The following is a 21,881-nucleotide window of genomic DNA, read 5'->3' as shown; positions in this document are numbered from 1 at the left end:
ACATCCAACAGCCTCAGGTAGGTCCCCCCAGGGAGGCACCAAGGCGGCCCCCCCTGGTGCCTCCTCCACCTGTACCGTGCATAGGAAAGTGCCTCTTTTAAACATGGTCACCCCCCGAGTTTTTGCTCACTGGTACTGATGCTTTTGATTGAAAGTGCACAGGGTCCCTGCTAGCCAGGCCCCAGTGCCAGTGCCAGTGCTCATTACCTAAAAACTACTCAAGTGCTCAGTGGTGACCCAATTGGCAAGGTCTTTAGCACCCTATAAGTCCCTGGTAAATGGTACCCTTTGGTACCCAGGGCATGAGTACTAAAGAGGGTCCTCGAAGGCTACAGCATGTATTGTGCCACCCAAAGGGAGCCACACTCAAATTGCAAGCAGACTGCCATTGCAGGATGCCTGAAATGGTCTAAACCACCCTGAAAACACGACATAACCCACTCCCCTGTGTGCTTTGCCCAAGTACATTGCATGTGCTATATGTAAGTCACCCATACAGCAGGCCTTGGAGCCGAAAGGCAGAGTGCATTATATTACATGTGAGGACACATCTGCATGATCAGATGTGCCCCTATGATGCCTAGGTCCATTACTAAGCATCTGAGGTGTTCAGGAATCCATTTTGAGGACCTGTACTGAGCACTGGTCATTACGAGTTACCCGGCTACATGATGACTTCACTGAAAATAATGGTGTTTGATGTCAAACACCTGGTCTTAATAAATCAGTACTGATGCCCGTATCAGATTTATTATGACATGCACCCAGAGGGCACCATACAGTTGCCCCCTGTAAACCTTCTAGTCACTTCGTGTTGGCTGACTGGTATCTTCCAGCCTGCTCCCTTAGACTGGTTTATGGTCCCTCCAAGGGTGAGCCCACGATCTGAGGCCAGCAATTATGCCTGCTTGGCAGAAGGTGTCTCCTTCAGCAGGATTGTTAGTGATTCAGCATATCCAGGCCAGAGGCTTCAGAACCTCAGCCGCATTTAATGTGTCCCTGGCTTCCTCCCAGACCTGAGGAACATCACCCCCTGCCCTGGGGCCCATTTGGCACCAGAGCAGGTGAGAAATTAGATATTCAGGAGGTGTGTTGTACTTACAGGCTTGGCACACCCTTAAGGCGGGCAACCTGAAGTGGACAGCCCGAGAAGGGTTTCACCATCTTGCTTTTGGTGGAATTGGAGACTTTTGGGTTAGGGTTATACCCACTCCTTGCAGAAAAAATGACCATATAGTTGGTGTAGTCACCCCAGGGGTGGGTAGCCCATTGGCTTCTACTGTGTGCTCCACTAAATTGAATATTTAGGGGCACCCTAACACCATGCAGACAGGTTTGATTACCTGGGAACAAAGGAGACAGATGAGCTGACCCTTGAACTAAGGACCTGCACAGAACTTGGCTAGAAACCTGCCTGTTTGCTTGTTCCTTGATAAGTTTAAAGACCCAACTCGTCCTGCAGCTGTGAATCTTCCCCAACACTTTCAGCACTACCCAACACTTCGACAACCATCTAGCATCTCCCTTGGGGTGGAGGAGCCCTGTATCTGAAGGCACAGACCTCATCGGCCTGGTTCACCATGTTGCTGGCCATCTGGTTCTATGACCGCTCCAACACCCAAGACAATGTCACTATGCCCGTCACAACCACGCAGCACCCCAACGGATCCTGCTCAACTGTACTTTGCTCACTACAGATGACGCACTCAAGACCATAAAGAGCATCCACTCAGGAGCCCCTTTGGATCCTTGCGCGTACTACGTTTTCCATAGAGCAGCCGCCTCCATCGCCCCCCCCAAGCTTCGCAGCACTATCAACTGCTCCAGCAAAATAACCACCTTCCCAACGACTAGAGAGACGCTAAGATCAACCCCCTGCTGAAGAAGCCGTCCGCCGACCTGACAGACCTGAAGAACTTCAGACCCATTTTCCTCCTCTCCTTCTCAGCCAGGGTCATCGAGAAGGCCATCAGCGCCCAACTCTCCACGTTCATCAAAGAGAACCACGTCCTGGACACCTCCCAGTCCAGCTCTGAAGCAATCGCAGCACTGAGACTGCACTCCTCGCCCCACCGACCACATCCACTCCCTCCTCGACCGAGGGGAAACCACAGCCCCCATCCTACTGGGCCTCTCTGCCGCATTCAACACTGTCTCCCACCGCACATTAATCACAAGACGCTGAGATACCAGCATCTGCTACAAGGCACTGGACTGGATCCACTTCTTTCTTACTAGCTGAACACAGCGAGTCGGACTACTCCTGTTCCCCTTAGAACATACAGAGATCAGCTGCGGAGTGCCCCAGGGCTTCTCCCTGAGCCCCACCCTCTTCAACGTCTACATGACACCTCTCGCAACAATTGTCAGAATCCACGGAATCAGCATAGTCTCCTACACCGATGACACCCAGCTGATCCTCTTCCTCACCAACGAACCCACAGCCGCCAAAATCAACTTTCACAGCGGAATGAAGATCGTTGTTACCTGGATGAAAAACAACTGCCTCAAGCTCAACTCGGACAAGACTGAAGTACTCCTCCTGTGACTCACCCCTTCAGCCTGGGACAATTCCTGGTGGCCCGCCGCACTAGGAACCCCTCTCACCCTTACAGACCATGCACGCCATGTCTGCATCGTACTGGACTCCTCGCTCTCAATGAACCGCCAAATCAACTTAGTATCCTCATCCTGCTTCCACACGCTTCGCGGGATTAGAAAGACATTCAGATGGATCCCCACAGAATCCAGAAAGACTGTCACCCACACACTCATCACTAGCAGACTCCACTACGGCAACGCACTCTACGCCGGCGTCACCCAGAAACCACTTGGGAAACTCCAGAATGTCAAAATGCCACAGCCAGGCCGGTCCTCGGCAGCCCCCGCCGCAGCCACATAATACAACACCTCCTACAGCTCCACTGGCTCCCAATCAACAAGAGAATCGCCTTCAAGCTCCTCACATATGCCTACAAAGCTCTCCACGACGCAGGACCTGAATATCTGAATCAATGCCTTGCATTCCACACACCCGCCAGACAACTCTGCTCCACCCAACTCGCCCTGGCCTCTATCCCACAGATCCACTAGACCAGAAGCGGAGAAGGATCATTCTATCTCACCGCCAAGACCTGGAACCCCCTGGCCCTCCACTTCAGGCAAGCCGCATCATTGGTCCAATTCAGGAAGGACCTCAAGTTGTGGTTCCTCGACTGAACCTTTACACCCAGACGGATCAGCAACCCTTCACCCCCCCCCCCCCCCTCCTCCCAGCACCTTGAGACTCCCACCGGTGTCTCAAGGTGCCGCACTATATAAACCTCTGATTGGGCCCACCGAAGAAGCATCACATCAGGAAGAGGTCTTCGTGGCTCTGGGAGGACAGCTCCATCTCTCTCCCTAATTTTGAGACGCTAGACCCTCCAGGAGCTTCCTGGCACCAATACCCCAAGTACCTGCACCAGCCAAGCTGTTTTTGTGTCCATCCCAGATGCTACCTCTGTGGAAAGCCTTTCTGCACTACAAGGGACTTCAGGACCAACAATATCTACAACCAGAGTGGCACTGCTGTCTTGTTTTTCCCTCCTCTGCAGAACCAACTGACAGCTGTGAGAGCCTCGACCTCCAGTAGCCAGCCAGCCAAGGCCCTCTGCACTCGAGCTCCACATCTCGGTGCTGTGACTCCTGACGGCAACATCTTGGCCTAGGGGGTCTTCACGGGCTGAGCCCCCCTTTGGGTTCTTCCGGAATTGTCCCCATGTCCCTCCTTGCAGCCGTTGTTTCAGGTCACCAATGACGACTAGGGTGGCGCTCGAGGCTACCATCCTGACCAGCACCTCGGCACCCAGACACCCCATGGTAGGTAACCTGAAACTGCTGGTGGTTCTTTGGATATTGGCTCTCTGGCACCTTTAGTCCAAAAGGGCACATTTGAACTTCAACTGGAAGTATATGTTTGCTGTGTATGTTTTTCCTCCCATAGGATAACATTACCGCGTTCAAGGCTCATGCCTCTAAAACGGTTTTTAAAGTATTTTTGCTACTTATTTGTAAAGTCAATATCTCTGAAAGTTATTCTAAAGATCTTGTCTAAATTTATATAGAAATGAGTTATCTTTCTAAATTAGTCTTGGATTTCTTTGAGTGTGTACATCATTTATAAATTGGTCTTGTTTTTTCTTTTGAGTATGTGCGTCATTTATTGACTATGTGTATGCAACAAATGCTTTACAATCCCCTCTGATAAACCTAGCCTGCTCAACCTCACTACCACAAATAGAGCACTTGGAATTATGAAAGTAAGCCCTGTAAACCAAATAAGGGCCGTCTGGACGTTATGAATGGTGTGCTCTTACATTGGCACTACTACATAAAAAACCAGCTTCTACACAGTGAGTTTCAGGGGCTGGTTTTCCAAATCCCCTGACCTTCTTTCTTTTTTTTTTTTTTTTTTTTTTAAACCTTTATTTCAAGATTCAGGACACAGCTATTCAGCCGACAGCCCGAAGGTTCGGCAGCATAACAAGTTAGATACAGTGATGTGTCCCCAATGCAGTTCAAAGAATAATGCAAAAGGTTCAATTTTAAATACACACATAAAAACTAACAACAAACCCCAGCAAGGCAAGGACATTGTGAGCCCATGGCGGAGGCCCCCAGGGGAGACCGGACCCCACTCGTCTACTAAGTACAAGACTGTGTACGGAGGGAGAAGGGGAACAGCAGAGGCCCAGAACAGTTACTAAAACCAAGCTGTGCTGGAAAGTAGGTCAGGGGGAAAGCTGTTCCTCGGGAGGTTCCAGATCCGGGGCAAGACATATTCCCCCCCTGTATTGGTTCCACCGCCCCCAGATGGCATGCCACTTCCGGGGGCGACCTCTAGAGCAGTAGACCGTCTTCTCCCTAAACATGCTCCAATCCATGTTTTCCTTCCACGCGGTCAGTGTAGGGGGTCCCGAGGAGCCCCATAGCCGCGCGATATCCCTTTTTGCTACCATGTTACCCAGAGTCACCCATTGGGTCTGCGCCTCATCGAGGTCAGTGGGCCCCCAGACGTTCAGGAGGCAGCACCGCGCCTCCGGCTGTACCACAATGCCCGTCACCTCCCCCATAACTGCATGGACTCTCCTCCAGAACTCCACCATGACACCACATTCCCAAATGATGTGCAGGAAAGTGCCCACCATACCACATCCCCTTCTGCACAGGCCGTCCTCCGAGAATCCCATGCTGACCAGCCTTGGCCCCGTCACATACACCCGGTGCAGTATTTTAAGCTGCACCAGCCTCAGACGCGACGGGATCGCAACCTCCTTAGGCGAAGAAACCGCTGACTGCCAGTCCTCATTATCCAACTCAAGACCATCCCTGGTCCACTGTTCTCTCAGCCCCAACAGCAAGTCCGCCCGGACGTTTATCAACTTCTTATATATGAGCGAGATCGTGCTCTCGGGCATATGACCATCAAGGACTCGGTCCTCAAGGGGAGAGGACTCCGGCACCTTCTCACCCTCCACAAGGACTGATCGGAGGGCGTGACGCAGCTGGATATATCTGAAATACTCTGAGGGCCCTAGCTCAAACTCAGTCTGCAACTCCTCGAAAGACTTCACCCTCCCCTTATGCAGTACATCTCCCACCTTGGATATACCGATCAGGTCCCACTTATCAAAGCCCTTCGTGTGCCAGAGTCTTCCCAATCTTTCCGATTCAAACAATGGGGTAGCGAGGGTTAGCCTATCCTTCCAGCCCAACAAATCAGTCGCCATCTTCCATACGCGCACCGCCACACCTGTGGGCCCCGTGAGGGACGAGTCTAAGGACCGCGAATACAACGCCCTGTAGTAGTTGCCGCCGCGCAGCAGCCACCTATCCATGGCATACCCAGGGCTGAGGGCAGGGCCATAAAACCCGTGGTTGATCGCACTCAGCTGCGTGGCCCAATAGTACCGCCGGATGTCTGGGAGCGCGATGCCCCCATCGTACCATGGGAGAGTCAACTTTGAAATAGCTATTCGCGGCCGCCCATCCCACAGCAACGTCCTTTGGAGGCCTTCGACCTCCCGAAAGTATTTGGCCGGTACCCAGTCCAGGGTGTTCTGGAGAGCGTAGAGGAAGCGGGGAAGAGACATCATTTTAAACAGGGCCGCACGCCCAACGAGGGAGAGCGGCAGCCTCCGCCAACCTTCCACATCTCGCCGCAAGCGTGCCAAGGGAGGGAGCAGATTCCTCTCATAGCGCACAGCAGGATCCAAGGATATAAAAATCCCCAAATACACAAAACCCTGCTGGGCAACCTGTATCGAACATGTTCTAGGGATCGGTGGGACCTCGCCACTAAGGACGTACAAGTACGATTTGCCCCAATTAATCACAAGCCCCGAGTTCCTACCGAACGATGCGAGTACGTCACAGACCACTATAAGTGACTTCTTAGGTGAGGCAAGATACAGGAGGATATCATCGGCATAGAGCGAAATACGGTCCTCATGATCCGACGACCACCGAAGGCCCCGTATATCCGGGTGCCAACGTATCCACGCAGCCAACGGTTCAAGGGCGAGGGCGAACAACAAAGGCGACAGGGGGCAGCCCTGCCGGGTACCCCTACCAAGCTGAAACGGAGTAGATGCCCGTCCATTCACCACCACATTCGCTAGTGGCCCCTCGTACAGCAGCCGAACCCAGCTCACAAACCCGCGACCGAAACCAAACTTGGCCAGCACGGCCCACAGATATGCCCACTCCACCGTGTCAAAGGCCATCGTGGCATCAAGAGATGCCACAACAGCCGGTTCACGCAGCGTGCCCGCCCTGGCGATGACGCCATGAAGACGCCTAAGGTTCAATGCTGTATTTCGGTGCGGGATAAAGCCAGATTGATCCGGGTGGACCAAATCGCCAAGTACCCTAATCAAACGGGTAGCCAGGAGTTTGGCCAGAATTTTCGGCTCAGCGTTGAGGAGTGAAATGGGCCGATAGGAGGAGCATCTATCTCGGGGTTTACCCTCTTTATGTATGACCACGATCGACACCAGCCGCTGGTCCAACGGAAGGATCCCATCCCCCCGCGCCTCCAAAAACATGGCGCGCAGATGGGGGGCGACCCTATCCGGGAACAGTTTGTACAGGTCGATCGGCAGTCCATTCGGTCCCGAGGCCTTACCCGAGTTCAACGCGCGAATCGCCCCCGCCACCTCGTCAACCGTGATATCACCATCCAAATCGTCCCTATCTATGTCAGAGAGGCAGGGCAACTCGATATCTCGGAGGAGATCAGACGAGTCCTCGGGCGGCCTGTCCGACACAGAGGAATAAACCCTATGAAAATATTCCGCGAAACACTTCACAATCCCCTCAGGTTCCACGATCGCCTCTCCCCCCTCTCCAATCAACTCTGGCACCACTCTATTGACCCGCTCTTTCCTGTCCAGCCACGCCAGGAGTTTCCCTGCCTTATCCCCAACGTCATACAGGCGGCCCCGCTGTTCCCTGCTGAGGGTCTTAGCGGCGTTCGTCACCAGGTCCCTATACTCCGCCTGCTTCAGGCAAAGCTCATGCAATGAGGACTCTGTAACCTCCTCCTCCATATCCCCCTCAAGGGCCGCAATCTCCTCCTCCACCTGCCGCACCTCGCCATCCCTCCGGTTCTTGGCAGCCACCACAAGGGAAAGGGCTTCCCCCCGAAGCACGGTCTTAAAAGCTTCCCACAGCGACACCGCCGAGGCCACGGTTCCCAGGTTGTCCTTAAAGTAATTATCTACCTTCTTTACCAGGGCGCTGCGCATCTTGGGGTCTCGGAAATACCATGGGTTGATGGGGGCCTCCCTCCCTCCCTCCTCCCTCCCGACCTAGATCCAGCCGGATCCACACTGGCGAGTGATCAGAGATATCGCGTGCCATGTGCCTCGCCTCGGAGATCAACGAGGCATGTGCGGCCAGAGTGAGCAGGTAGTCAATCCTGGAGAGGCTACCATGCGCCCCGGAGTGAAACGTGTATTGACTCTGTGTGGGGTGCCGGAGCCTCCAGCAATCTATCAGACCAAATGTATCCAGGAAGTCTGGAAGCCATTTCTGAGCCCCCCCCTGTGTCCCTGGGCGGGTATCTATCCAACAGTCCGGAACCCACAGCGTTGAAATCCCCTCCCACTACCAGCATTCCCCCCGGGAGAGTCAGCAAAGCCCTGCCCAGTTCAGCAAATGTGGAGGCCTGCAGGGCCGGCGGGACATAAACTGAAACCAAAACCAAAGTCCTTCCTTCCCACCGCCCCGCCACCGCCACAAACCTCCCCCTATCGTCGTCAATGGTGGAGTCCACCTCAAAAGGCAGCGATGCTCTAACGAGGATGCCCACACCCCTGGACCCAGAAGAGAATCCCGAGTGTGCAATGAATTTATACCCCTTCCTGTTCAGGGCATAGCACGTATTGCCTATGAGATGTGTCTCCTGCAGCAGGACAACGTCTGGCATTGAGCGTTTCAAAAATTGCAACACAATCCCCCTCTTGATGCGATCCCCCAAACCATTAACATTCCAGCTTATAACACTTAAGCCTCTACCCCCCATCCTCAAACGGAAAGAGGCCCACCCCACACCCGAGGCGCCACCATGGAACAGCCCTGAGGATAATCATCATGCCTTGCAGAAATAAACCCCCCAACAACAAACTCAAAATCCCAAAAACTCCCCCCACCCTGCACCCCTGCTGCAGCTTAAAAAGCCCCCCCAACTTGCAGTGTGCCTGTCGCCCTACAAAAACAAAAATCTACAAAAAGTACCCTAAGGGAGGAAAAGAGCACCCCTCGTCCTCCCGCAACCCTCCACAGTTACTGCACTCTATTCAAGTCTTCAAGTATGGTTAAATCAAGTCAGGTCGGCTTTGAGATATCAGCCCTGTCCATTCCGGCCACTGTCTCCATGTTCGGCTGTGTCGTCCCCGGTCCGTCGCCGGGGCAAAGCGTCCAGCCATTCGTCGGCCATAACAGGAGAGTCAAAAAAATGTCCGATCTTCATGCACCACCCGTAGTCTGGCGGGGAAAAGCATGGCATACTTCAGGTCCATTTCCCGAAGTCTCCGCTTCACCCCAGGAAGCCCTGCCTCTGTCTCTGCACATGCTGGGTGAAGTCCGGATAAAAATTCACCGACGCATTCTGGAAGGGGACTGGGCCCGTCACCCTCGAAGCTTGCAGGATAGCGTCCCGATCTCGAAAGTGAAAGAGCCGGGCGATAATCGGCCGCGGCGGGGCCCCCGCCTTGGGCCGCCCGCCCGGCACCCTATGGGCCCTTTCCACCGCAAAAAACTTTCCATGGCCCTTAGGCTTATGATGATTGAGGACCAAATCTTCCACAAGCAGGTCCGTCGAAGCCTCATCCGAGGACTCCGGGACCCCGATGACGCGCACGTTATTGCGCCTGGACCGGCTCTCAAAGTCCTCCAGCCGGCGGGCGGCGAGGTCACTCTCGGCCCTCAGCTTCCTGACCTCGTTCTGCAAATCCGCGACATCAGCGAGGCCCGTGGTCTTGTGGTCCAGGTTCTTAACTCGTTCGTTTGTCTTGCCCAGGTCCGAGCGGATCAAATTGACATCCACCAGGATGGCATCCACCTTATGCGCCAGGGCCTCGAATTGCCTCCCCATCGAGGTCTGCATCCCGTCAAGCGCGCCCATGACATCCTGCAGGGATAGCTCCGGTGTCCCAGGCGAGTCCTCCTTCTGGGCATCCGGCGCCTGGCTCGGTCCACTCGGCGATGTTTTCAGGAGGGCGTAGCGGTCCATACTGTTGACTTGGGAATACGTTCCCCGCCTGGTGGACTTAGTCTTCAACCGGTCCCCTTCTGCCTTGCCCGACATAATGGACTCCAGGCAGTCCAATGCAGTGAAGACCGCTCCCTCTCAGAGAGAGGAATAAGGAGTGAGCAAGTCCGCCTTGTGCTGCCAGAGTAGCCCGCCGAGCGTCCCTGGGGTTGTAAAGCCGCCCAGAGCTCTACAGTGTCCGGGCAGACAAAGGGAACGAAACCGAAAGTGAGAGAGCGAGGGCCTCCGTCCGACAGTTCACACCTCACCAGGCCGTTGTTGATCAACTAGGAGTCGGGCATCCTGCCAACTCTAGCCCCTGGCATCTCCGGGAGTTAGGCCGCAATCTTTCGCCCGTCGTAAGTCCGGTTCCCGATGGGCGATCCGACCGCGGATAGTGTCAATCGCCTCCCTGACAACTCAGCAACACGGTGCCATGCATACCGTCAGGATTAGAGACAGGATAGTCGACGGAGGGCGCGAGGGTCTCGGGAGCTCTAAGCTCACGCGGCCATCTTGGTCAAGTGCTAGGCTCCTCCCCTTGACCTTCTCTTTCTTGGCAGCTTCCTGTGCCATTCTCCCATGCTTCCTAGACTCCCTCCTTGGGCAGTGATTGTCCTTGGGATTACCTGAGGGGGTCCTTGTGACCACAACATTTCCAAGTATGATCTGAGCTCCACTTACTCCAGGCAGTGTGATCCAGATCAATGGTTATTAACCTATTGACATTTGAGAACCCCAGCCTAATCATTGCTGGAACCCGTGTATCCTGTCTGAATCATTAGTGATATCTAGGAACCACCCTCACTGAGTCAATGCTGCCGGGCAGGGACCTCGGCCTAATTTTTTTAAATGATTTAAGCCTCAAAACAGTACCCAAAAATGTAGAAACAAACCTCAATCAAAATAGCCAGATGTTGTAATATTGTATTTAAGTCAGAAACATGTTTAAAAAAAATAAGTTTAAGGAAAAGTAAAGCTTTCCTAAATTAATTTGAGGCCCAAAATAGTCCATACTATATTCTGTTTGATGTTCTCTCAGTACTACCATGAATCAAAATGAGGATACCTACTTATTTTTTTAGGATCCAGTCTCAAATCGTCACACAACTTTTCAAAATGTACATTCACATTTTTACAATTTGCTTCTTTATTTATATATACTATATTTATCTTTTAATATTTAATTTTCTATGCAGTCGTGGATCCCCTGAGGAGGAATTGTGGACCCTCCCTGGGGGTCCTCCCTGTACCAGAAACGAGCATCCTGGGACGGTTTCAGTGGATTAAACTCCTATCCTTCTGACTGGGGGGTGAATGTTTGCATTGTTCAGCATACCTTACATCATTTGTTCTTTTTGCTTTTCTAGAAAGGGTATGCCCAGATGTGGGTCCGTGCTCTCTGTGCCACTGAATTCAAGCAAGCCTGGTTGATGAGGGGAGATGTCCTGAAAGCGGTCCCAGGATGCTTGTTTCTGGTCCAGGGAGAACCTGGCTTGGCGATTTGGCTAGACTGTTCAAATGAGGAACAGAGTCAAGACTGATTTGCATATGGCTGGGTCTTAACTGGGGTGGCACGGTGAGCAAAAGAACAATGGATTAAACCCAGATCTGTGTGACTAGGGGTGAATGTTTGCATTGTTCAACATTCCGTCCATCATTTATTCCTTTTGCTACGGAGAAGAAAGTAGCAGGAGCTGCCGCTAAGTCAGGCCAACCGGCGATCTACCTCGGGTGGATAGATGAGAAGGTTGGTCCCGGTCTTCCCTCTGGTCTAAAAGTAGTTTTCAACCAAAAATGTTTCAGTCCCAAGTTTTGACTATCTTGGCACCTTCAGCACCACCACCAAGGGTCCAGGATTGTGAGGGCACCACTTGGGGGGTTAGGCCTCACTGTGCCTGGGCCCAGGTGCTGTTCAAGATGGTTGTAGCCTTTTATGTACCTGAGGCTCTGATCAGGACACCTGTCAACTATCCTTGGAGTCGCACTGGTAGTCCTGCGTCAAACAGTGGAACAGGACTCAAGCAGACGAGCAGGCTTCTGAGGGTTCAAGGCAGGCTCCAGGCAGCAAAGCTGTCCTTCTACATGCAGCCAAAGTATGTTGTGGGGTACACAGCAGCAGGTAGTCCCCTGAGAGTCCTTCCGCAGGTCCAGAAAGTGAACTGAAGAGTGGGCCTGAGGGTCCTAATTTTGTACCTGGTGCTTTCTTTGAAGTAGAAGTTTTTAGAGAATTCCCTTTGAAGTACTTGAAGTTTCCTGATTCTCCTGGGTGTCTGCATGAACAATGAAGGGGTGACGAGTCCTTTGCGTAAAGGCAGAACACTGTCCATTCAATTCTGAAGGGGGTTCTGCCCAGCTCCACTCCCCGTTAGTCCTGCCTGTTGATGGCCCATCCAGGCAACCTAATTTCTCTATTGTGTGGCTGTCTGGGATGAATAAAAGTCTTGCTGCCAACTATACCTAGTCATGTGACCCAGGAACAGGCTGCAGGTACTAAATACTTGGGGCAGGATAATGCAAACTTTCTGATTTGCATATGGCTTGGTCCAAACTGGTGCGGTGAGAAAAAGAATCATGGATTAAACCCAGATCCTTGAGACTGGGGGGGTGAATGTTTGTATTGTCCATCATTCCCTCCATCAAATGTTTATTTTGTATAAGTCGCCCTAAGTTGAATGGGTGTGCCCAGGCATGGGTCCCGTGCTCACTACACTACTGGATTCAAGCTAGCCTGTGTGATGAAGGGTGATGCCCTGAAACCGGTCCCAGGATGCTTGTTTCCGGTCCAGGGAGGACCTGGCTTGGCAGTTCGGGCTGGACTGTTCCCACAAGGAACATGGTCAGGACTGATTTGCATATAACTTGGTTCAAACTGGGGTGGTGTGGTGAGCAAAAGAATGATGAATTAAACCCAGATCCTGTGACTGGGGGTGAATGTTTGCATTGTCCAGCATTCCGTCCATCAATTGTTCCTTTTGCAACTTTCTGAAAGTGGCATTTTCAAAATTGTTACTTGAAATGCGACTTTACCGTTAAACAGACTTTTTAATGACAATTTCTCAGACTCCAAGCGCGAAATGTTGACCTGTCCCCAATCAAAAGTTAGCACTTATTAAATGTAATAAGGAAACCCAGTGCTATGCTATAGGAAAGGTAGACCTCACAGTAGTGAAAAGCAAATTTAGGAGTTGACTACCAGGACATAAAAAAACTTAAAAGTACACGCCCCACCTTTTAATTACAACACACCCTACTGTATGGGCTACTTTCGCCCTACCTTGGGGATGACTTGTATGCAATAAAAGGGAAGTTTAAGGCATCGCAAGGGGTTTATGTTGCCAAGTGAATTGTCTGTTTAAAACTGCATTCAGGCTGCAGTGGCAGACCTGTTTTAAGTGGGCTTCTTAAGTGGGTTGCACAATAAGTGCTGCACGCCTACTAGTAGCATTTATTTTAAAGACCCTGGGTACGCGGGACTGATTAACTTAAATATAATGATCAGGTGTAAGCCAATTTTGCTGTGTTTGAAGGAGAGATCACAAGCATTTTAGCACTGGCTAGCAGTGGTAAAGTGCATAGAGTCCTAAAACCAACAAGGTTGGGGGAAGACCACCCTGTGGCTGACAGGTTTGACATGTTATATTATAAACTTAGTCTCTTTACCTATTTCTTTGGGTTTGCAGTATAATACTATGGAGTACTAGGGTTGCAGGTTACACTTCCTTTTCCACCATAGGATCCTTAAGATATTCTTTAAAACTCAATAAAATACAGTCTGATACCGAACACTTCTATGTGGGAACCACACAATGATAAAATGAGCATTAGCTAAAATAATTGTCGTTAGTAGTGTTGCTGAATTTGATGGGGATTCGTATTCTAGGATTGCAAATATTTTTTCTCTTTTCTGTTATAATCTGACCTCACACTGGGTAAGAGAATAAAAAGATGCTTTTGTATAGGCTCTGTGTACTTTGATCAGAGTGATTATTGCTCGCCTGTTAACTTACTTTGTGGACATAGTTGGTCTAACACTCCAGCCTTCCAAAGGCTAATAGTAGGTCATTGTCGACTGTGCCACCTCAGTCCTCTTCACATGTTATGTCTGGAGGAAGGCCAAAACTTGAATGGGTACGGTGTCCCTACATTGCACCAAAATGTGATCTCTCCAGTGAGTTCTGCTACTTGCACCTGTACATCAAACTTGCATTCCCAGCCCATAAGGGACTATGTTTTCTTTCCTAAAAGATTGTGGCCTGTGCCAATTTACAATTCTCTTGATTGTCCAAATGAATTTGTTAAATGAAATGTTGCTTATTCTCCCTCTTAAGCCTAATACTGTTTAATTGAAGTCTTTCTTGCAGTGTCATGAGCTTGAACTCCCACAAGCCTGAGAAGAAAAAGAAAAAACATTACAAAGACTCTCTAGCCCTAGCTGCGATGATTCGGAAGTTTGAAATGGAAAAAGATGCCCTGAAGAAGGAGCCTATCCAGGACCCACCAGTGTTGACTCTTGTTAACAATACACCCAAAACCCCTTCTGCCAGGAACGACTTCTGCGACTTGAGTCTGGGGTCTGACCCAGTGCTATCTATTTTTGGTAGTACCAGTGAAAGGGAGCTACTGCAAGAGGCAGAGAATGCCCTCGAGATGTTGGGAGACCTTGATTTCGACCAACTCCTTGATGCTGCCTCTAATGACAGCCCACTTTCTGATGCTGGTGTAGAGAATGGCATCCTGGGCCCTGACAACCTGTGCCATGTGTCTCCTAAGCAAATTCCTGACCTTCCGGAGGGACTTCCCCCACAGCTTGAGAAGCGGGTTGAGGATCTCAGAGTGGTAAGTGACAACCTGAGGTTTTAAGAATACAAAAGGTTAAAAGCATGCCTTCTTTAAGGGCTTTTTCTTTTATAGTTGCACGGTTTTCGTAGTAGCACCTTTTTATATTTCCATACAGTTGCCACATTCGCCTTTTAACAAGCACGATTTTGGGAAGGAAACTGAGGAGGAGGTTAGAGCTAAAGGATGGGTGAATCTTTGGTTGTTACAGCAGACTGAGATTTTTGAGTTTTGCAGCACGAACGTCTTCTTTCTTGATGTGCTCTGCTTTATTCTGCTATTGAGCAGTTCAATATAGAAGTTTCTTTAACTTAATTGTTTATATTCTCTCACAGAGAATCTTCATTTAGCCCTAACCACTGAATCGTCCCATTCGCTTGTTGGGTCCTTGGGGACTTTCTTATAAGAGACATTGCACTTTTCGTTTTTGAAAAGGCAATGTTTCATACAAAAACGCCAAACCTTTTACATCCCACTGCAAGCTATATTGGCCAATTTTCATTAATTTAAAGACAAGGTACAAAAAGTAGCTATTTAATTAACCCCTTCGGTGCTCATGACGGAACGGTTCCGTCATGAGCCACGGTTGAGCTGTGCTCATGACGGAACCGTTCCGTCATGACCACGCCCGCGCAAGATTCCGTCAGCACAGCGGCGGAATCTGCGCAGCATGGAAGGGGTTAATGACTGGGAAAGTCACAATCCTTTTCCAAATAACAATGCGAGAATAAGAGTAATGTAGCCAAATAAGCTGCTCCCAGCAAAACTAGCACTGCTCCTTATGGAACAGCATTCCACCAGTATCTCCTAGTTCTTTCTGAAAATCTTAATCACTGAATAGTCCTGTCTACGTGCGGAGATCCCGGAGCAGGTCTTTCAAAGTCACAGGCTATATTGAATAACCTAAGAATTTTGAATAAAAAAGGCTTAAGTCTTCAAAAGTCACTAGAAAAACTTGCTGACCTTTTTAAAATCATCCTTCACAAACATTTTACTTGTTTTTGAAGTAAGAGAAAGGGAAATGTATGGCAATGTAGCTGTGTAGGCTGTATCATTGAAAACAATGAGAATGGGACACTGCGCTTTTAAGGGCACTTTGACCTCCAGTGTTACATCATGCCCGCGGGTGGCAGTTTAGTCAGTTCTTTTTTGTGACTTTTGCTGACGGGATCCTGGAACAGGCTTTCTTTTTTCTCTCAAAATGTTTGTCTATCACTTAAAAACAAAAATGTGATTAAGTTTTATCAAAACAAATGGGTACAGCAGGAATTGCCCAAGCTTGGGGGGTTGCAGGGCAATGAATGACATTTCAATACATTGCAATGAAAATAATTAATTGGTGTCAGACTAAAGTCTGAAGGCAGGAAAATTATACTTAGTCTCATCAGATGGTGGAGATAGGGATGCGAAAGTAGTAAAATGGCCTGCTCAACAGGGGCTGATTCTCTGAACAGTGGAACGAAGGGAAAGATTTGGTGGCAGGCTAGCCAGCAAGTTGGGGCAGTACCAGGGTGTCTATAGATGGGTACTGATCGTGGAGAAGACTATGCTGCAAGGTGACTGATTGTTAAATCTGTTCTGCAAGTGTGGCTGGGGGGTTGGAGTGGAAGAGCATGCAATTAAAGTGAAGGAGGGGAGGATAGTTAGTGTTGAGAGGGATAGTCACATAGAGGTGTACGGGTGCGACGTTAAGAGCCTTGTCAGGTCAGGTAATGCTCATGTGAGAAGGTCATTGTTTCATGTAAGCTGTAGGAATTGGGTGGGAAGAGCGTCGTCTTCTTGAGAAATTGGGAGTTTGCGAAGGTGGCAAATCTCTTCATAGCGCTTGGCCGCCTCCTCGGCTTTCCCTGCTTTTGCATCTCCCCATGCCATGCTGCTAATGGATTTGGGCAATGTTGTCTCTGGTCCAGAAGTCTGTATGGTCGTAGACTTGCAGTTTTGAGCGAGTAACCGGCAGATGCCGTAGGAGCTATGATGCATGAGCAGGAACAGATGTGGTGTTAATCCATGTCTGCACATTGTGTGCTAAACTAAATTAATGAATCTGCTGTTTAAGGAGTCCCAATGAGGCCATTCCTAAGAGAAACACAAGTCAGGACCAGCAGAACGGCTGTGATAAAATACCTCAGTGGGTCTTCGATACAACTTTCCTGTAAAACGATAAAATTCCTGACATTTGCTGCTCAAGAGCTTGAGAAAAAGGTAGCAGCAAAAGAGGAACTGGGACATATGGACACCTTGCAGCAGGACCCAGATCCTCTTTCATTCTTTTTACAGCCACGCTCCTCCCCATCTCGTTTATTCTAAGACACTGTAAGCATTTTATTTGAGACAAGAGGGCACAGTTACATCTGATCAAATGTAAGCCCTTACGTGTGCAGCACCCCCTGTCATAACAGTCATTTGTTGGCCCCAATCTTTAATGAGAGGGTCATTGCTTTATGAAAAGTGCTACCCCTGTTTCTTTTTACCTTTGTGCATTTAAATACGCTCTTCCTGTGTTTACTTATGTATTATCTGTGCAAAGTTGCCCAGGACACGGGGGCATGTTTTATGCTGTTTTACGCTGATTCAATACGTTGATGTTTATCACATGGTGGTAAGTTCCACCTGTAGGAGAGTAGGGTCTGCTATCCTATGGTCACCCCAAATTTTTGCTTTTGCTTCACTGGTTTTATGACTTAGTGTGGCTGTGGGCCTGCTAATCAGACCCACAGCCCGGCTGCTCTCTCCCTAAATTAATGCCAATGCACACTAGGTGCATTACCAATTGGAACTGGTTCACCTTATTGGACCCTGCAACAGTGTACCTAAGGTACCCAGGGCATAGGTGTATCCAAGGCCTACCAGGGGCTGCAGCATGTATTGTGCCACCCCTGGCCTGGCCTCACTATTTGACACAACTGGCTGATCACTCAGCTGGGGTAAGTTGGTGTAATCACCTCTTACTTAGATATAGTATATCTAGATCTAACATATATGGACACATGGTAACCTATCAGTCACTCCTATGGCAGGCCTTAACAATCCTGGAGGCAGAGTGCTTGGTTTCATGTGAGATGGTGCTCTGGCATGAGCTGAGCCTGTCTGCAGCTTTCGGAACAACGTCCTTTAGCTGTTTCATGATATTGCCATACCATATACTCTTAAGTGCATTATGTACCTCGCGGTCAAATGCTAACTTTGGTTTGGCTTTATCAAAACATGTTGAGTAAGGTGTCATACGATTTGGAATACTACCCCCTCGCCAGTTCTGGCGACGGGGGTAGCATTCCACCCTTCTAGAGGGACACAACATGTACCCAACCTGAATCCCGGGTAAAGTTAGACAGCCTCAGCATCACAAACTGGATGCTGCCACCACAGACACAATTCTGCCCTCCTGCTGCTGGGAGTCCTTCCAGCTTGGGAGGTGTGGACAAAGGGTTTCCTGTCAGGGGAGGTGCTTGCACCACCCCAGACAGGATTTTGTGTAGTGGGTTAGGGAGGGCTGAATAGATTGAGACATGCCTGGGCACACAAGGTGTCCCTGTGCATATGCCAGTTCAAACCAGAGCTGGGGCTCTCCAGCCCCAGTCCTGGCGCGAAACTGGACAAAGGAAAGGGGGTGTAACCACCACCCTTCCTGGTCCCACCCAGAGGAGGGACCTAGCAGGTAATCCGGCCCCTAGATTTGGAATAAGAGTAGGAGCTGTGTCCCAAGACTTCAGATCATCCTGAAACTCGACTTTAACAAGAAGAACTACTGGACTTCGACGTTCTGCTGCACAGAAGACTGAAGAGAATCTCCCTTGTAGCCAAGGAGTGACCACCCTGTGAATACAGGCACCATCCAGCAACTTAACGACTGCTTTGCCGCCGCCTCCCGCTGGAGACAGAGCCCAGAGTCCGACAAGACCCAGACTCCCAGACATCTCTGAGCCAGATCCACAGTCCCTGCAAAGAAGAGACCCGTGGAGGCACCGAGAGACGTGGGACCGGCCTTCTTGAAACGTCCACGACAAGCTGACTGCGCAGCACCCGAGGCATCCTCAACACTGTGCAGCACCCGAGGCATCCTCAACACTGTGCTTTGGGCCCTGAGAAGCCCCAACACCGAGCAGCATTTGCACCAAAGACCAGCCCTCCAGCATCCACGAGATCTGCGTGGGGCCCTTTTGCTTTTTGCCACTCGACGCGTCATCCCGCTTACTGGCCCGTTGGCTAGTGGCCATCTTGGCGACAATCTACGAACAACACCGCTGGTCTGGTTGCTCCAGACTGGCCCTTGCTCCTGTGAAAAGGAGCAGCTCCTCTGACCTTGCTGGTTAGAGCACCAAGCTTTCATCGACTCCTGCGTGGCTTACATTAGCCAAGGCCTGTTAGCTCCAATCGAGAAGCCGACATCGCCATCAGCTAGAGCCTTCGTGGGACAGCTCGTGAGTGACTCCTGGACGTCGTCGACATCTTCACTTCCACGTGGCTGCAGAGACCAGCTTCCTTTCTTCACCTGTTGGCACCCGACATTGCCTGGTTCCTCCCTGGTTCCACGCTGGTCACTGGCTAGTGACTTTGAACATTGTCCCCTCTGCTTACAGGTAGTCTTCTCTTCAGATCCATCCTTGGATCCACCGGAACTCTTCCTGCCTGGCCGCCGGCAGCATCTTCATCCTCAGGCTCCATAGACCTGCACGACGAAACCGACGCACTTTTACCCCTATGCACCCGCTTCCTGTGGGTGAGGTAACGCTGGCACTCCGGTGCTCCTGGGTAGAGAAACATCTCTAGTGTCTAGGTTTCAAGTTGTTAGGTTCTAGTCCATCCGGAAGGCTCCTTTTCCTTTAACTTTGTGACTTTTACGCACCCATTGAAATCAATAGGTGCACGCGTGTAACTTTTCACACTGTACACGCATCCTGTGGGCCTCCTGGTCACTAACTACAGTTAGCTCCTTGTTGTCCCAGCGATTCCCAAGGCCCTAGGCCTTCCTTCCTTTCTATTCGTGGTTCTTATACCACTATTTTAGTATATGGTTTAGCTGGCCACCTGGCCCATCCATAATTGTGCAACTTTTGTATATTTAAACACTGCCTTGTTTTAACAAATGTGCTTCTGTGCTCATAAAGAGTATAGGGGATACTTTTAGTAAATAAATACATATATATTTTGAATATATATCTGTGTGGTGTCCTTTCATTTGGTATTCAAGGAGGTTACATATGGTAAAACAGCTGGCTTCACATGTCCTCAAGAGTTTAGCCTGCAGACTGCTCTGTCCACGCTACCACTAGGATAGCTGGTCTATCAAGGTTGACTTCAACCACCACCATTAAGGGTTGTTTGGCATGGTACAAGGTGATCACTAGAATTAGTGAGCAGCATATACCAGGCCACCTTCTCACACCACCATTTTACGATTTTAACAAATAAAAGTATTTGACTTCTCCAGTGACCATTACGGATTCGCTAACGTCTCCTCAGTCTCCAACGGAATCCACTCCTCCTACTTTAATCTTCTCCTCCTCGACCAGTGATTCCAGTGGTACTTCAACTGCCAATATTGCTAGCCACTCCTTCTCGCCCACCACCATCTCCTGTTCGAGTGGCACCTACACCAATGCATCCTAGATCTCGGCCATAGGTCTAGGTCCATGTCAAGATCGAGATCCCACCATCATCGTACCAAGATCTCAGACATTCACATTCAAGAAGATAATTTACATCCAGGTCGAGATACTCACTGTCTCAAGATACCACATCACCTTCAGGACTGTATTCGCCAATTTTAGCAGATTCTCCTCCAGGGATAATATCTCAAGTGGATGGCATCAGCACCTTCCAGAAGGTACATATTAGGGGTGCCTAACAAATTTAATATTGATTTACTGACTATAACAACATTGACGTTGGTAATGTGTGAGACACTTCATAAAAGATCTGCAGATCGACCATTTCTTCCTATGATCCAGGTCCTTAGAACAAGCTCTGGAACTTCTTTTGATACCGGCTTCTGTAAAGGCTGCACCATTGTGCCTACAGAACAAATAGCACCTGGGAAGGCAGCAGGCCCGGATGGCCTCCCAGGAGATCTGATCCTTCATAACCCCCTAGTATGGGCAAATCTTATCTTTAACATGATGAACCTCTTGTTGTGTGGCCACACAGTCCCAGACTCCTGGAAGGGTGCTGAGGTGGTCACTATCTATAAGAAGGGGGCGAGAGAGGACCCTGCCAACTATAGACCGATAAGTCTAATTGATGTCATCCAAAAGGTGGTTGGCAGGGTCCTTAACTCACGCTTGGGGACTTGGCTGGAAGAGGGAAACATCTTAACTCACCTACAAGCTGGCTTTAGGAAGAAAGTAGGTACCATCGACCAAGTGTTCAGATTCGTAGCCATTTATTGGAAGACCGTTCTGATTGGTGGGGGATCTTTATACTTGGCCTTTATTGACCTCAAAACGGCATTCGACCTTGTTCCTCGGGTTAAATTGTGGCAGGTCTTACATGAAATGGGGCTACCACGATATCTCTTGGAGTTTATTAAAAGGTTGCATGATGGTACATACGCAAGAATTAGATGGGGATCCGAAGCTCAATTGACTGATCGAATTCCTGTCCAGAGGGGGGTCCGCCAGGGATGTGTGATGGCTCCGACCCTGTTCTCCCTCTTTATTAATGGGGTGGCAGACCATTTGAGGGAGGTCTCAGCGGATGCACCATCCCTGGCGGGGGATGACCTTCTCTTCCATTGGAGTTAAATATTATCCTTTCTTACCTTATGGGTCCTCCCTTCGAACCCATTCATAAGGTCTCTATCCAACACCTATCCTGAAGGCTTCCTTCTTGGTCGCCTTAACTTCTGCTCGTAGTTAACAAGATACACGCCCCTTGTTCCCATGAGACTTACACAATTTTTCATAGTAGCAGGCTAGTTAGTGATGAGGACCCATCCTAAATTCCTTCCTAAATGTGAGGAAATGGTGGTATTGTATGTTGTCAATGTACAACCTCACAATGTAATAAACTTACAAACCCTTAAGGTCCTGTAGGTTTTGTCTGTCAAACCCTCAGCTCTACCCTGGGTAGCTGTGAGCAGCAAGGATTACCCAGAGGAATTTAAAGCATTTAAACAGCAGCAAAACAATTGAAGAAATTGACACAACACTCAAAACATTCAACACCAATTTATAAAAATAGACTGTATTTCTTTAAAATTCTTTTTATTGAACAGTAAACATATGCTTCAAATAAATACAATACGATG

General features: G+C 49.7%; 1 protein-coding gene across 4 annotated transcripts in view; it reads left to right on the top strand.

Moving 5' to 3' along the window:
- Positions 1 to 21,881, top strand: part of UBN2 (ubinuclein 2) — a 645,107-nt gene that overhangs the window by 234,176 nt on the left and 389,050 nt on the right. For all 4 annotated transcript variants that reach the window (XM_085601178.1, XM_085601176.1, XM_085601177.1 and 1 more), the window contains one exon: positions 14,161 to 14,635. In XM_085601178.1, the coding sequence (XP_085457304.1) occupies positions 14,161 to 14,635 (475 nt within the window). The remainder of the gene's footprint in view (positions 1 to 14,160; positions 14,636 to 21,881) is intronic.

The sequence above is a fragment of the Triturus cristatus genome, chromosome 4_2 (assembly GCF_964204655.1).
Source record: "Triturus cristatus chromosome 4_2, aTriCri1.1, whole genome shotgun sequence".
In the NCBI taxonomy this organism is placed as follows: Eukaryota; Metazoa; Chordata; class Amphibia; order Caudata; family Salamandridae; genus Triturus; species Triturus cristatus.
This window is presented reverse-complemented; position numbering and strand designations above follow the sequence as displayed.